Genomic DNA, 13,730 nt, shown 5'->3' with positions numbered 1-13,730 from the left:
CCGGTTATGATTTTGCCGAAGCGACTGCCTACCGATCGTCTCTTTGGACACAAACGGCAAAAATCACTGCCGTTTCGGAGACAGGTCAAAAGTGTGCATTTTTCCTGAAAACCGCACGTGGACAGTTGGGAAAGGCCATGTTTCAAGGCGAATTCGAGGGCATGACCGCTATCAATCAAGCGATGCCGGATTTTTCACCCAAACCTATCGCCTGGGGCCGCTGTAAAGACACTACGGATATGTACTTTTTCTTGTCCAGCTTCGTCGAGATGGCTAAAGGGAATATCCCTGACCCGAAAAAGTCTTGTTCGAGTCTGGCCAAGATGCACCAAGAAAGCGTCAGTCCAACAGGCCAGTTTGGATTCCACGTCACGACATGCAACGGCAACATTCCGCAGGACAACACTTGGAACGATTCATGGCAAGTCTTCTTCTCCAATGGGCTGCGTCACATGCTTGCACTGGATTTACAAGCAAATGGTGACCAGCCTGAGCTCATTGAGGCCATACAGCCGATTTTTGACTGCGTTATTCCGCGATTGCTCGGGCCGCTTGAGCAAGGGTCTGGCCGTATTCGTCCAGTACTGGTTCATGGCGATCTCTGGTGAGACTTCTCTGTTGGAACGGAACTGAAAGCATCCATCTAACTTTTTGAAAGGTGTGGCAATTGCTCGACAAATCTCGAAACTGACGACCCTGTCATCTTCGACGCTGCTGCATTCTATGCACACAATGAGTATGAGCTTGGCAATTGGAGACCTGAACGAAATCTCCTCAACACAGTCCACCTCGGCGTGTACAAAACGTTCAATCCTCCTTGTCACCCAGCAGCCGAGTTTGAAGATCGCCTTATGCTTTATGAGCTCAGGTTTAATTTCCACTTCTGCATCATGGTATCGGGCCTCAAGGACATCAAAGCAGAGTAAGCAAGCTTGTCTTGGACATGAAACGCGTGTTTGGCTGACTATTTGACACACAGAATGATTGCAAATATGAAGTACTTGACAGAGAAGTACCCCTCTACGGACTACAGAGGATAACCAAGTGGTACAATCTTGACTCTTTCGGTATCCCGCAACGATGTATGCCAATGTTCAGTCGGAGTCGACACTTGGAAAATATGGCGATGTACTCCGAATTACCATTGTATGCCAGAGGTTTGAATGCGTGAATTACGTAAATGCCGCAGTCGCCGAACATGAGTTGAACCCTGCAAAAGAGCGCTACTTGTTAGTGCAGTCACTTCCATCATCCATTCGGGATGTCCCCGTAGCCGCCCGCTGCACCTATACTGCTGCACCTATCTGCGGCGCAGTGGGCCAGGCTTTTAGTGTGAGGAATCAGTATACAATCCCTCATTCCCAGATCATGGCGCCTTACAGCAAAAGGGCGGGGTGTGGTGGCTACTACGGTGATATACAATGAAAGTGGTTGCTTCCTAGTTGCCTGTCAGGCGTATCCCCGAAGACTCCCAAGTCATTGCTCGCAGCCACTCATCCCGTAAACGCGGAAACTGCCACATTGATTTAATCTCTTGTATGGACCCATAATCTCCGACCTTTTTATCGATACTCTTTTTTGGACTGTTTTGCGTCGAATTCACGGTCCTGCGCTATGGCGTTGCATCTTGGGCGGGTCAATACTCACTCGGCTCGACGTACCACAAGCCTACTACATCGCTTTCGAGTAACCGAGCCACCTTCAGAAGATGAGTCTGAGTTAAGTAGATTGGGAATAAGCGAAGTCACGCAAGATGTTGCAGAACCGGTCGCTACGATAGTTCTGGTCCACGGGCTCGGCGGACACCCTCTCAAGACTTGGCGATCTTCATCAGCACAATGCGATGCAGTGGGTAAACGTGTCCAACATGACCAAATCTGTATCTGACCTCTAGATTTCCAGTTCTGGCCACGGGATTGGCTCCCTCAAGAACAGGGTATGGAGAACGTACGGATATGTGTGTTTGGCTATGCAGCAGAGATGAAGGCCACGGCTTCCGAGTTTTGCACCATTACCGACTTTGCGAAGACACTTCTTCTCGACCTCTTAACCGGAAAATTGGCAGACGCGCCGATCATCTTCGTTTCGCATTCAATGGGAGGACTAGTCGTAAAGAAGGTAAGATGAGACCCGAAATTGAGAATTCTTGAATGGCCACTAACAAGTGATGTTCCAAAGGCGTACATGATGGCGGCACGCGACAACACCTATAAAGAAGTGGGCAACTGTATTTCTCGAGGTGCTATGATCTTTCTTGGAACACCACATCGTGGCTCCGAGAATGCTGCAAAGCTCCACGCAATTCTATCAGCGACAATCGGATCAAAACAATTTATTGAGGAGCTGAAGCATGAGTCGATGAGCATATCTGCTATCAATGAAGATTTCAGACATTATGCAAAACACCTAACATTATGGTCACTTTATGAGAATCGACCGACTTCTATCGGCGCTGGCCGCAGCATGGTAGGTTGCTCACTCTACTTCAAGAAAGCGATGCCAGTATCGAGCTGATCAACGAACACACAGGTGCTCGTAGACCGTGATACCGCTATCATGGGATATGACAATGAAGGATCGTCTCGGATCGAAGGTGATCATCGCACGATTTGTAAATTTGAGTCGAGGGAGGCCGCAGGTTATAGGACCATTAGGAATCTACTGGTGCACATCGTCGAAACAAAAATCCGTCTTACGCCTAAGCCACCTCTTACTCGAGGTATGTCGCAATTGGAGGATGTACACCCGCCAGAATGCACTGAAGGTTCGGGACCTACCACTGCTATGAGAAGACCTAATCTCGTAGTAAAACAGTTATTCGAAATTTTGGGCCAGCAGGATCACAACGACGAGAATCTGCTCTTCTTTCGCGACAACAGAGTTGTTAATGATTCATGTAACTGGATCTTCGACAAGGTCTCTTTCAAATGGTGGGCCGACAAGACCGCCATGCGGCCTGGACGATACCTGTGGCTCTATGGACCTCCTGGCGCTGGCAAATCAGTCCTTATGAGTGCTGTCATCGATAGACTTCAGTTGGAAAATCGTCTCACTGCTTTCTACTTTTTCCGTCGTAACAATACCGCTGGTCGAACCACACGCTCCTTTCTGTTATCTCTAGTTGCACAGATGTCAATGCACTCTCTCGAGTTCTACGAAAAGCTCGTCGAAATTGATGCCCAGGACGCAAAGATTCATTCAATGCCCACGCGGGTCTTGTGGCAAAAAATATTTGTCGATACCCCCTTCGAGATGGTCAATTCTGTTGAGTGTCAATGGTACTGGATAATTGATGCACTTGATGAGGCCGATGCACCGTCAGAATTAGTATCTCTCATTGGAAAAATTAACTCCCGGACGCCAGTCAAGGTGATAATGACGTCAAGAATCGACATGAACATCAAGCGCAGTCTACAGACATTGTGAGTAGGCAAAGAACGTACCGATATCGAGCGAGGATCTCTGACCGGTAGTGAATCTATGCACAGCGTCCCAAAGCAAGCTTTGCAGCAAGAACAGATTGAGCCAGCTGATACAAGGGACGACATGGCAGCACACGCGCGACACGAACTAGACTCTCTCCCATTCGAAGCAGATGAGATTGAACAAATTGTTGAATTACTCGTTTCTAAATCTCAGGGCATTTTCCTCTGGGTTCGCTTCGCTGTGGAGGAAATTCAAGCGACCGCCCATACTCTCGAGGGCGTTTACGAAGCCTTGGAAGCAATGCCTTCCGAGATGGCAGACTTTTTCGAGCAAATTTTGGATGGCATGTCCAAAATGCGTGATAGCAACAAAAGAATTGCCAGAGCTATACTGTGCAATACTGTTTGTGCAATGCGACCTTTGAGGACGGTAGAGCTGCAAGCTGCATTGCATCCCACCTTCGGGCGATTGGCAAGCCTCGACTACACCATCAAGCAAGTATGTCCGCATCTCATAAAGGTGGACGAAGCTTCTGGTCTAGTCCAGCTAATCCACGAGACCGTGCGAGACTTTGTACTGCAGTTCAAAGACTCGGAATTTCATGTGGACAGCTTCCAAGCTCATCATAATTTAACGCAAATTTGCCTGGGGGTCTGGAGCGAGGACAAATTTGCTTCGCCCATCAGCAGCATCGTTCACTGCCCTCGGCGTATTTCAGAACTGAATGCCATACACCCTTTGTTGTATTATTCTGCCACTTCATGGTTTGACCATCTTCAGAACGCTATCATCGATAAGTCTCTGGAATTGACGATTTGCGACTTCCTCCGCACATCAGTGCTCTCTTGGATCGAGGCCGTGGGACTACTGGGCGACTTGACGCTTCTCACTGCTGGTGCGCTCGGTTTAGAGGCATCGATGATGCAATCACCATCGATTAGCTACGCAGACAAGAGGCTCATTTCTGGATGGGCCGTTGATCTCGTTCGCATTGCACCCAAATATGGGCGAAATATTGTGTCCTATCCCTTTTCAATTCATAGGCTCTTACCACCGTTTTGCCCTGTCAAGACTCAGATTGGTTCGCAGTTCGGCGCGGCTGGCGATATTAGCATTGTCGGTGCTGGGCATAAACACTGGGACGACTGCTTGGCGCACATCACAGTGTCGCGTGACGGCGAACTGTGTACGCACCTCTTTTGCGGTAGCGCATATCTAGTGGTAACTTTGTCTCGTAGTGCCGGCCTTGCAATAATATACGACACAGAAACATGCCTGGAGCTGCGCCGCATTCGCCATGGCGAGTTCATCACTGCAATTCATATGAATAGCACCGGCGAATATGTTGTCACTGGTGGTCTGCGTTCTATGAAAATTTGGAAAACAAAAACAGGAAAAATGGTCGCAGAGCTCGCAAACCCAGGAAAGTCACGATGTCTCGGCGTCGCTTTCCGTCCTGACAGCAAAACCGTCATCGCGTTCACTTCGAATGATAGTATTGCAGTATGGGATTTTAACCAGGGTACGATACGCGAGACACGACTAGAACGACCCGCAGTACAAGGAAAATATCACGGGTCACCGTGGGGAGTAGCCTTTGATAAGGACATTACCATGATTAGCCTTGCATACAAGGGCTGGCCCATTGAAGTATGGGACATTGACAGGGTTGAGCTTGTTGAAACTGTACCAAGTGGTTATCCTATTGGGTCATGCTTCAACCCGCACAACAACGACATCTATGGAATAGAACACGACAGCACAATACTGCGGTTTGATGTTAAATCACAAAAGACGACTCGAATTCGCTTGGAAGTTCGTGTAGCAGCGTGCAATCCCAGTGGCACACTGTTGGCTACTGGTGATGCCAACGGTGTATTAAAGTTTTTTACGGCCGATACAATGGAGTTTCTCTACAAGATCGACGCATACGGCGACATGGTTACCGATTTATGTTTCAGTCCTGATGGCACCAAATTATACGATATTCGGTCTTCGGCTTGTAATGTTTGGATCCCTGAAGTGCTGCTTGTCAGTGTTGGAGAGGATTCATCCATGAGCGGAGTGGAGTCTGAGAACAGTACCTTGAGTCGAACCACTTTGAACGTCGCGTGCGAATCATCATCACTGGTAAATATCACCGTACTGGTAAGCGACGCGACTGGCAGCTATGTTTGTTGTGGCAAGACCAATGGTGACATATTGCTTTATCACACGCAAAGCGGACGACCACTGCAACAACTATACACTCACACCTCTACATTTGGTGTTAGAACTCTAGCATGGTCTGCCGATGGTTCAACTCTTGTGTCGGTCGATTCATCGCAGCGATTCATTGTCAGCCGTTTGAAGCAGGTTTCGACCACAAGGTGGTTGTGTGAGAGACAGCAGGATTTCTGGCCTGGTCAGTCAGACCATGGTGCGGTCAAACAGCTCTTGATTAGCCCAGATGGCTCCCGATTACTAGCAACGTTCCGCGGTGTTCACAGGTTGTTTGACTTACTTACCGGACAAAACATATCGCAGGCGACTCTTGGCCATCCTGAGAATGAACCCTGTTGGCTTCAGCATCCTCAGCTGCCCGAGCATATGATTTACCTGGACTTTCACGTAGCTAAGATTTTTAGCTGGAATGCCCTGGAAGACCTCACGAGTGCGGGTGGTATTATTTTGGATCACGATTTGGCTGTCGAATTGGCCGGGAAGAAGATTCAAACATCTGCCCATGTAACTCAAGATAAAAGGTCTGTCGTGATTGAATGGTCGACGATAGAACGCACTCCAGTCGTAAAATGCAGCACGTGGAGTGTTCAAGAGTTTCAGACTTGCGCCGAGCTGGTCCAAGAATCGAGTAACTGGCATGCTTTACGACTCGATAGTCTTGTGGGTGTGTACAGGAACCGGGCGGTATTTCTGGACCAAGACCTCTGGGTTTGCAGTTCTCCTTGTGGGATGAAGCACGACACTACAAGACATTTCTACATGCCTATGGACTGGCTCAATACCAGCGAAGAAAGATTGGCAATTGTTACGAGGTCTGGAGACTTTGTGTACGCGCAGCGCGGAGAAGTTGTGGTAGTGAAGTGTGGGATGAGAAGCAACCAGGGCTTGGTGTAGAACTGCGCCAAGAGCAATATTGCTGCAACTCACCATTTACTGAAGGTGACCTGCTCGGAAACACCAACGTGCCGTGCAAACAAAAAGGTTGTGCCGTGAAGCCCAACCAGCCAGTGGGTCGCGGCAGAAGGCCTCGCAAAAGCTGGCCTGCGCGGCCACCAGACGCCTACGCAAATCATCTACAGAACTCTCGCGGCATTGGCTGGAGATGGTGCTGGATTGTTCATCGCGGCAATATTGAAACTCGTATCCTTTGCTATTCTCCCGCCAGGCGACCCCACATCCGCTCGCAATGGCCGTTGCAGCGGTTTTCGCCCTTCCTGAGCTGCACGAGGCCATTCTCTACCATGCGGACATGGCGACGCTCCTCGTAGCGGCACAACGCGTGAGCAAATCATGGCACCATCTCATCGCTGCATCACCGACGCTGCAGCAGAAGCTGTTCTTCCAACCAGCGCCCGGCGATGCCCATCTCGTCGCATCCATGCCCGTAATTGACCAGCTTGGTGCCGAGGGCGAGGCCAGCGCGCCGCGGCAACTTAGGCCGCCGCTCACACGGAACCCGCTTCTCGTAAAGTACTTCTCGCCGTGCTTCTTCGAGACACACGACAAGGCCTACTTTCGCCAGGCCAACTCCTTCATGACGATGCCGTGGACGCCGAAACCCCGCAAGGAGCGGCTGGACGGGGACGGCATCATGAGGAGCATGGAGCTCAGGCCCCGCGAGGACGCCTACGTGCAGCCGTTCAGGCAGTGGTTCTTCCGCGGCGGCGCGAGCTGGCGGCGGATGCTCGTGACGCAGCCCCCCCTCCGTCGGTTGGGATACCTCTGCAGCAGCGAGGCTGTGGAAGGCGTGTTTGCCACCCGCGAATTCGTCGCCGTCATCCGCGGCTCATGCATACCCGCCGACGACGGCAGCTCGCCGTCCCAGGCGCTCCGCATGGGTCGCCTCTACGATTTGGTGCAGGAGCGCGTCTGCCGCCACGAGCTGCACTGTCTCTGGTTTCGCATCCATTGGGACGGAATGTGTGAGCCGGCCTACTGCGAGGCGAGCCAGGAGCTGGGCGCCAAGCTCGCTATTCAGTCGAGGATAGTCGTTGAATTTCTGGCGCAAGAGTATCCAAGTAACAGCCCGAAGCAGCCGGACCGTCCAGAAGTGTTTGACGATGTATTTCGATGCGATGAGCACGAGGAGGTCAAAGTTGAAGCTACGAATCATGATGATGTGCGCAGAGTGGCATGGCCCGGACGACACAGGCTAGGAATGCTGAGCAGATTTTCCGCCGTGCATGATGAAAATAATCTCATCCGGCTGCCCAACGATTGACTGCTGTGCAGTTGGTGGAGCCGAAAATTATCTTCATCACCCCGGCGCCTCTTTCCTCCTTGCATACGCTATTGAGTAGTTACTAGATTCTATTCGCAGACCACGTATCGAATTATTGCCTGCCAAGGTGCGCAAACGAGAAAGCCAGGGCCGCTGAGCCATATTAAGTCGGCCGCGGACCACACTGCCACTGCCCTGTCCTACGGGCCCAGACCTGCAGTCTCTTGGATATTTCACACACCGATTTCGCTACAGGCGCAGCGTCAAGTCGGCCCAAAATGTCAGACATCGAGTCGGAATTCGACAGACGCGCAGCGATAGCGCTGCGCGAGCTGGCCAACAGGCCGCCACCCACAGGCTTTGCGGCCAAGATGGCCCATTATGCTGCCGTGCGGGCCAGACTCGGCCGGAGTCCGTCGCCGCCCCCTGAGCCACGCTATCCCGTACTCATCAGCTCTTCTCGGGGCATCATCACGTGTCCGGAGCAAATCCAGGCTCTCGCGGGGCTCTCTGAGACGCCCACAGTCGAAACGGTCCAGCATACGCATAGACTGGCCTCGAGCGGGGAAAAGGAGCCCCCGGTGACGGACTCGACAGAGATGGTGCAGGTTTGCGAAATCGCACAGAGCAAGTTGTGCGGAATGAAACGCAAGTTCGAGATTGACTACTTTCATAACGGCTTTGTTTGGATTCACGGCAACCACCGAGCTGTAGCCGCTGTGCTAGGGGCGAAATGGGTTTATATTTCTTGATGCGTCGTGTGTTCGACAATACTACGTGTTTTGCCTTTACCTTATAGCCAGCTATCGGCCTCGAGACTGCGCAGCTAGCCAATTCTGAAGGCTCAAAAGTCACGAAATTTTGTTCTGAAGTCTGTGGCCCGGGTTGCGAACCATCCCCTTGTCCGGTACGATTGAGTGCATCGTTGCCTAAGCTCCACAACGAGGGCGCGGCGGTACCTGTCCGAAGGTTCTGTTCTGTACGGGCTCATCCACTCAAACATCAGCGTGCTCCAGCATCGAATCAAGAGTATTAATATATATCTAGCTAGCATTCTATTCGCTATTTGTGGTCCTACAGCTGCTCAAAAGTAGCAGTTCTTCTACAGGTCCGTTTCGACATTGAGTTGTCAAGATTTGAGAGTGAATTCTCCCCATTATACATGAAATATCTTGGCCCTCGGCCTGCGCCAGACTATTCTCGCTTCTTCAAGCACCAGTGTGACAGACCCTGACACGTTAACCTGATACGCCAACGCAGTACGCCTGCCCGATCCAAAAGTTTGTGACACAGTCCTTTGACACGGCTGGATTCCATTTATAGAATTGGTCTACGGAGATGCCATTCGCGCTCGCCACTGAGCCACAGCTATCGCCGCTCTTCACGACAGCCCACTTGTTGCAATTTGCTGGTTGGCCTGTATGTGTGGGTGCCGGAGGTGTAGGCTTCGTCGGCGCCGTCGTTGTCGGGGTGCCGCCGCCGCCCCCAGATCGCCCGACGCAGTATGCCTGGCCCAGCCAGAAGTTTGTGACGCAGTCTTTGGAGACGGCAGGGTTCCAAGCGTAGAACTGATCGAGCGAGATGCCGTTCTTGCTGGCGACCGAGCCGCAGGTGTCGCCGCTTTGCACAACAGCCCACTTGTTACAGTCGTCTGGCTGGCCACTGTGAGTAGGGGCGGGGGGCGTTGGCTTGCTGGGAGCCGTTGAGGTAGTCGTTGTAACTGGCGGCTGCGAGCCAGAGCCGTCTGATACTCCAACGCAGTACGCTTGACCTGTATAAAGGATATGGGGGGTTAGCAACAGTCAATATATCCGAAAGGGTTGGCTGTATCTCTCGACGCCTGAAGCCATGGGCTTTGTCGCTATTGTTCAACTCACCTAGCCAGAAGTTTGTGACACAGTCCCTAGATACAGCAGGATTCCATGCAAAGAATTGATCTGCCGAGATGCCATTATCCTTGGCCACCGAGCCGCAACTGTCACCTTGCTTGACGACTGCCCACTTGTTACAGTTGGCCGGCTGGCCGCTGTGCGTAGGGGCAGGTGGTGTCGGCTTCGCCGTCGTCGTAGGGCTAGTGGAAGTACCCGACGACGAGCTTGTAATGCCTTGCCCTTCTCTGTGTGTGCAGTATGCCTGGCCGAGCCAGAAGTTGACTGTGCAATCCTTGCTGACGGCAGGGTTCCATTGAAAGAAGGTTTCCAGGGAAATGCCGGCTCCGTCGGCGACGGACTGGCAGGAATCACCGCCGGTGACGACATGCCAGCCGTCACAGTCCGCCGGCTGGCCAGAGTGCGTGGCTGCCGGTGGATGAGGCTTACCGTCGGTCGGCGTGGGCTCCTGAGTGGACGTGGGTGTAGGCATCAAACCCCAAGAGCCACAGTAGCGCTTGCCAACCTCGAACACACAGGCAGGGTCGGTGACGTTTGTCTTGAGTGAGTTCCATGCGGCAAAGGTATCAAAGTCGACGCCATAGATGCTTGCTGCAATCTCGCAGTTGCTCTTCCAGAAGCCAAATTGCTCAGGCTTGTACTGGTAGTCTTCGCCCATGAAGTAGAAGACGCAGTCATCGCGGACGCCCGAGGCCCTTGGGGGTGCGGAAGGCCGGGGTTGAAGTGTCATCGTAGCGTTGGGGAGCATGGTGAATGGAACGCCCGTGAAGGTAGCGCTAGGGTCAATTGTGAAGGAAACATATCCAGGACGACCGGGATAAGTGTTGATGTCTCCAACGGGTTGGACGCAGTAGCTTTCGGCAGCAAAGAGATTTGTGCAATTCGCATTGATACCTGTGTTGAGAAACAAAAAGTCTGGAAGGGATATGCCGAACTTTAATGTCACGAGGTTACAGTAATCGCCAGCCTCGACCTGGTACCAACGGCCACAGGGCTTGTTGGATCCGTCTGCGGTATTTGATGGGATAGGAGCAGCAGTGGTGGGCGTCGACGGAGGAAGGTTCGTCGTCGCCGGTGGGGGCAGTTTCGGCCCTGGCGGCTCAATACAGAGAGTAGTGCCGTTCATCATCTTCAGATTGGAACAAACAGGGTTAATCACCGGGTTCCAAGCCAGAAGCTGTGGCTCGGTGATGTTGGCAGCCGCAGCTATGGCTGAGCAGGTCGTGTTCGCTGCTACTGTGACAGTCTTGCACGTGTTGGTGATGCAGAGACTACCAGATGTGGGAAAGTCGGAGCAATAAGCCCCGAGATTGTTGTCGGACAGCATCCATGCAGTACCAACACTCTGGGCTTTGGAGATGCTGTAGCAGTCATCACTGGCCTGGATCTGGTACGTGGTGCCGCTGCAGGTGGCCTGCGTAGGCTCCGGCTGGGTGGTGAAGTAGTCAATAGTAGATGTGGTGGCAGGTTTACCAGTGATGCCACAGCTGGACGTCATGCTCTGGTAAAGAGACTCGCTGGCCACAACGGGGCCGTCAAAATAGGGCGAGCCAGAACGCATCCGTAGCCTGGCTGCGAGGCATGGGTCGCAGTCCGCGGGCTTCGTGGCACCTTCGGGCAACGTATTGATATAATTGAAGATGGAAACTAGCGGCAGTCAGCAAAACACATCTGTTGTCGAAGATGACCTCCACAGAAAAAAAGAACTGACCTCCAGGGTCACTGAAGAAAGCGGCCAGCGCAGCAACGGGGCCACAGAATGCATCGTTCTCCTTGAGACATGTGAAGCTATAAATGTAGCGGCGAGTGGCCGGAATCACGATTGGTGAAGCGGGCAGGTCATGCTCGGCAGGAATCACAATGTCTTTACCACAAGCAGACCGAACTGAGCTCTCCCACGACTCCAGCGCGGCAGCGCAGCCAGCGGTGCAAGCGCGAGTCAGCGTGGCAGGAGGGTAGAAGAAGTCTTGACGGAGCGCCGGAACGAGAGGATCGCAGGCCACATCACTCATGAGGGCCGCGGAGCACGCAGAGTCGAGATCGTCTGGCAGACTATCGTCGTAGAGCATCTTAATGGCGGAGACTGGGCTGAGGCTCAGAAGAGCCCCGAGCCCCAGAACACAGCGCCGAAGGACGACCATGATGTATGGTGTTTCCTTTTCTTACTGTAAATAAAAGAGTGAATAACGGGTGGGTTCAAGCATGTCTAAAGAAAAGGGGGGGGTAAAGGAATGTCTGCCCAGATATAAGGGTAATAGGCGACTTCCCAAGAGGTCCGGACGTCGGGGGTGTCGAGGGCGATGGAGATGTAAAAAAGAACTGCCTAGCTCCGGTAGAAGTTTTTGTAAAAGTGAGCGCACCCGATTCGACTTATGGTATATCCTGTGTGCCTGTCCTGTCCGAGACAGACCAGCCAACTATACGGATATTTTACAAGGGTCTCGACAGCCTGATTGAAGAGGGGTCTCGACAGCCCGATTTGCTGGAGCTGTATAGTCTAGGCCTTGAGCCTGTTTTTTAGTATACCGTTGATACCTACCTAAAAGGGCAACCCCGCTGAACATGGGATCCCAGTAACGGCTTACCGGAAATTACCTGCCCCTGCGTCAAGTTGGCTGACTTTGAAGTAGGGTTCAGAGCTCTTGGTGTGCTTTGATGAGGCCTGTGTAGTAAGTAGGTAGCTTCATTGCTACCGGAACTGAAGTCACGGAATGTCCCAGATTCCAGCAATACTGATACAGCGACTGACTAGCTACGAAGGGTGCGGGAGCGCAACAGCACTCTCCAGTGACCAAATAAACTGACAGCTGGCTCCCGATGAACTTCTGGCAATATGTGCCTCCGTCTGTTCTATATTGGTCGTATGGCTCCTAAAAATGAGCCAAATGCGGCATCAATGAGTTCATTACAGGGAATAGTTGAGAAATAAAGATGATTTAGCTGCATCAATATTGATCAATAACCACATCAATACTACCATACCATCGTATGAGGAGTCAATATCAATACTACGCCACGGTGAGCCATTAAAGCAGCACACCTATCTGAAAGCCACTGAAAAATTGAGGCTAAAAAAGCACACGCCGGCCGTGAAGTTGACCAAACTTATAAGCGAATCTAATAAAAGGTGGAGTGACAGGCGCAGAGTAAATACCGATATCTACCACGTGCAACTGAATGCTGTTTAAACTTGAAACATTGGCCTTGAATGCCATTGCGGTCCGTCCCGTCTTTGGCAAGAGGTCCGAGCTGAAAAGCGCTTAAAATGTGCACGAAAACTTTGCTGCCCCTTTCAGCTAATGCAGGTCCCGGCCGTGAGACATTTTTCCGAACGACTGATCTACAGAAGATATACTAAATTTAAGCTAAACTTGTCCATTATTATTCTCCGCGGGGGGGCCTGCGTCCGCTGTGGCCCCCAATTTGTCACGTCAACGAGCCAATGTGCGCCTCGTTGGACTCCTGCAGTGCGGGATTCTCTTTCATGCAGGGCCTTATCTACACGAGGCGTTTGTTTCTCCAAAGTTGTAGTAGGGGATCCGCAAGCAATATCGGCACTTCACGTGGTGTCGGTGCCGATTATTGAGTCTGCCAAGCCAGACCGAAACGGCACGGAGGCTGACGAAAAGGTCCAAAAACGGCAATGGCCGATCAAACTTGGCATCGGACCCTTGTCAGTCTTTCAGGACCCTTCTTACCGAAAAGAGCAACTTCCGCGGACGACGAACCGGGCACAACAAGGCCGAGACCAACCCTGGCCCAGCCTGTTCTCCGAAGCATGCAAGACGAAGGGATCAGGCTCCGGATGAGCACGGCTTTTGTCGAGAATGCCCTCCGGGTCGCTCTTGTCCTCGTCGATTTGTCTTTAATAAAGCTATCTAGGCCAGCTGAATTTACTTGTCGCCCTTGCATCCGCTCTTTTTTCTTCCTCACCTTTTTACCCCTTCTCTTCGGGGCTTACACTCTTTTAA

At 51.9% G+C, this 13,730-nt stretch overlaps 5 protein-coding genes across 5 annotated transcripts; 4 read left to right on the top strand and 1 right to left on the bottom strand.

Annotated features, from left to right (window-relative positions):
• Window positions 1-323: 323 nt before the first annotated feature.
• Window positions 324-1,040, top strand: V2A60_009113 (uncharacterized protein; the record flags this gene model as incomplete). The annotated part of the gene is made up of 3 exons (XM_083260381.1): window positions 324-604; window positions 659-922; window positions 980-1,040. 3 exons carry the CDS (start codon window positions 324-326, stop codon window positions 1,038-1,040), a joined length of 606 nt encoding a protein of 201 aa, XP_083116507.1.
• Window positions 1,041-1,980: 940 nt separating this feature from the next.
• Window positions 1,981-5,807, top strand: V2A60_009112 (uncharacterized protein; the record flags this gene model as incomplete). The annotated part of the gene is made up of 6 exons (XM_083260380.1): window positions 1,981-2,118; window positions 2,179-2,466; window positions 2,530-2,719; window positions 2,807-3,422; window positions 3,474-5,574; window positions 5,700-5,807. 6 exons carry the CDS (start codon window positions 1,981-1,983, stop codon window positions 5,805-5,807), a joined length of 3,441 nt encoding a protein of 1,146 aa, XP_083116506.1.
• A 1,028-nt stretch (window positions 5,808-6,835) lies between these two features.
• Window positions 6,836-7,870, top strand: V2A60_009111 (uncharacterized protein; the record flags this gene model as incomplete). Its single annotated transcript, XM_083260379.1, has 1 exon — window positions 6,836-7,870. The coding sequence occupies one exon, from the start codon at window positions 6,836-6,838 to the stop codon at window positions 7,868-7,870; it is 1,035 nt and encodes a 344-aa protein (XP_083116505.1).
• A 278-nt stretch (window positions 7,871-8,148) lies between these two features.
• Window positions 8,149-8,622, top strand: V2A60_009110 (uncharacterized protein; the record flags this gene model as incomplete). Its single annotated transcript, XM_083260378.1, has 1 exon — window positions 8,149-8,622. One exon carries the CDS (start codon window positions 8,149-8,151, stop codon window positions 8,620-8,622), a length of 474 nt encoding a protein of 157 aa, XP_083116504.1.
• A 486-nt stretch (window positions 8,623-9,108) lies between these two features.
• V2A60_009109 (muramidase family protein) lies at window positions 9,109-11,900 on the bottom strand (the record flags this gene model as incomplete). Its single annotated transcript, XM_083260377.1, has 3 exons — window positions 9,109-9,641; window positions 9,748-11,406; window positions 11,471-11,900. 3 exons carry the CDS (start codon window positions 11,898-11,900, stop codon window positions 9,109-9,111), a joined length of 2,622 nt encoding a protein of 873 aa, XP_083116503.1.
• Between the last annotated feature and the right edge of the window lie 1,830 nt (window positions 11,901-13,730).

This window comes from Cordyceps javanica, chromosome 6, assembly GCF_051103115.1.
Source record: "Cordyceps javanica chromosome 6, complete sequence".
In the NCBI taxonomy this organism is placed as follows: domain Eukaryota; kingdom Fungi; phylum Ascomycota; class Sordariomycetes; order Hypocreales; family Cordycipitaceae; genus Cordyceps; species Cordyceps javanica.
The sequence above is the reverse complement of the archived record's forward strand: the minus strand, read 5'-3'. Positions and strand labels throughout refer to the sequence as shown.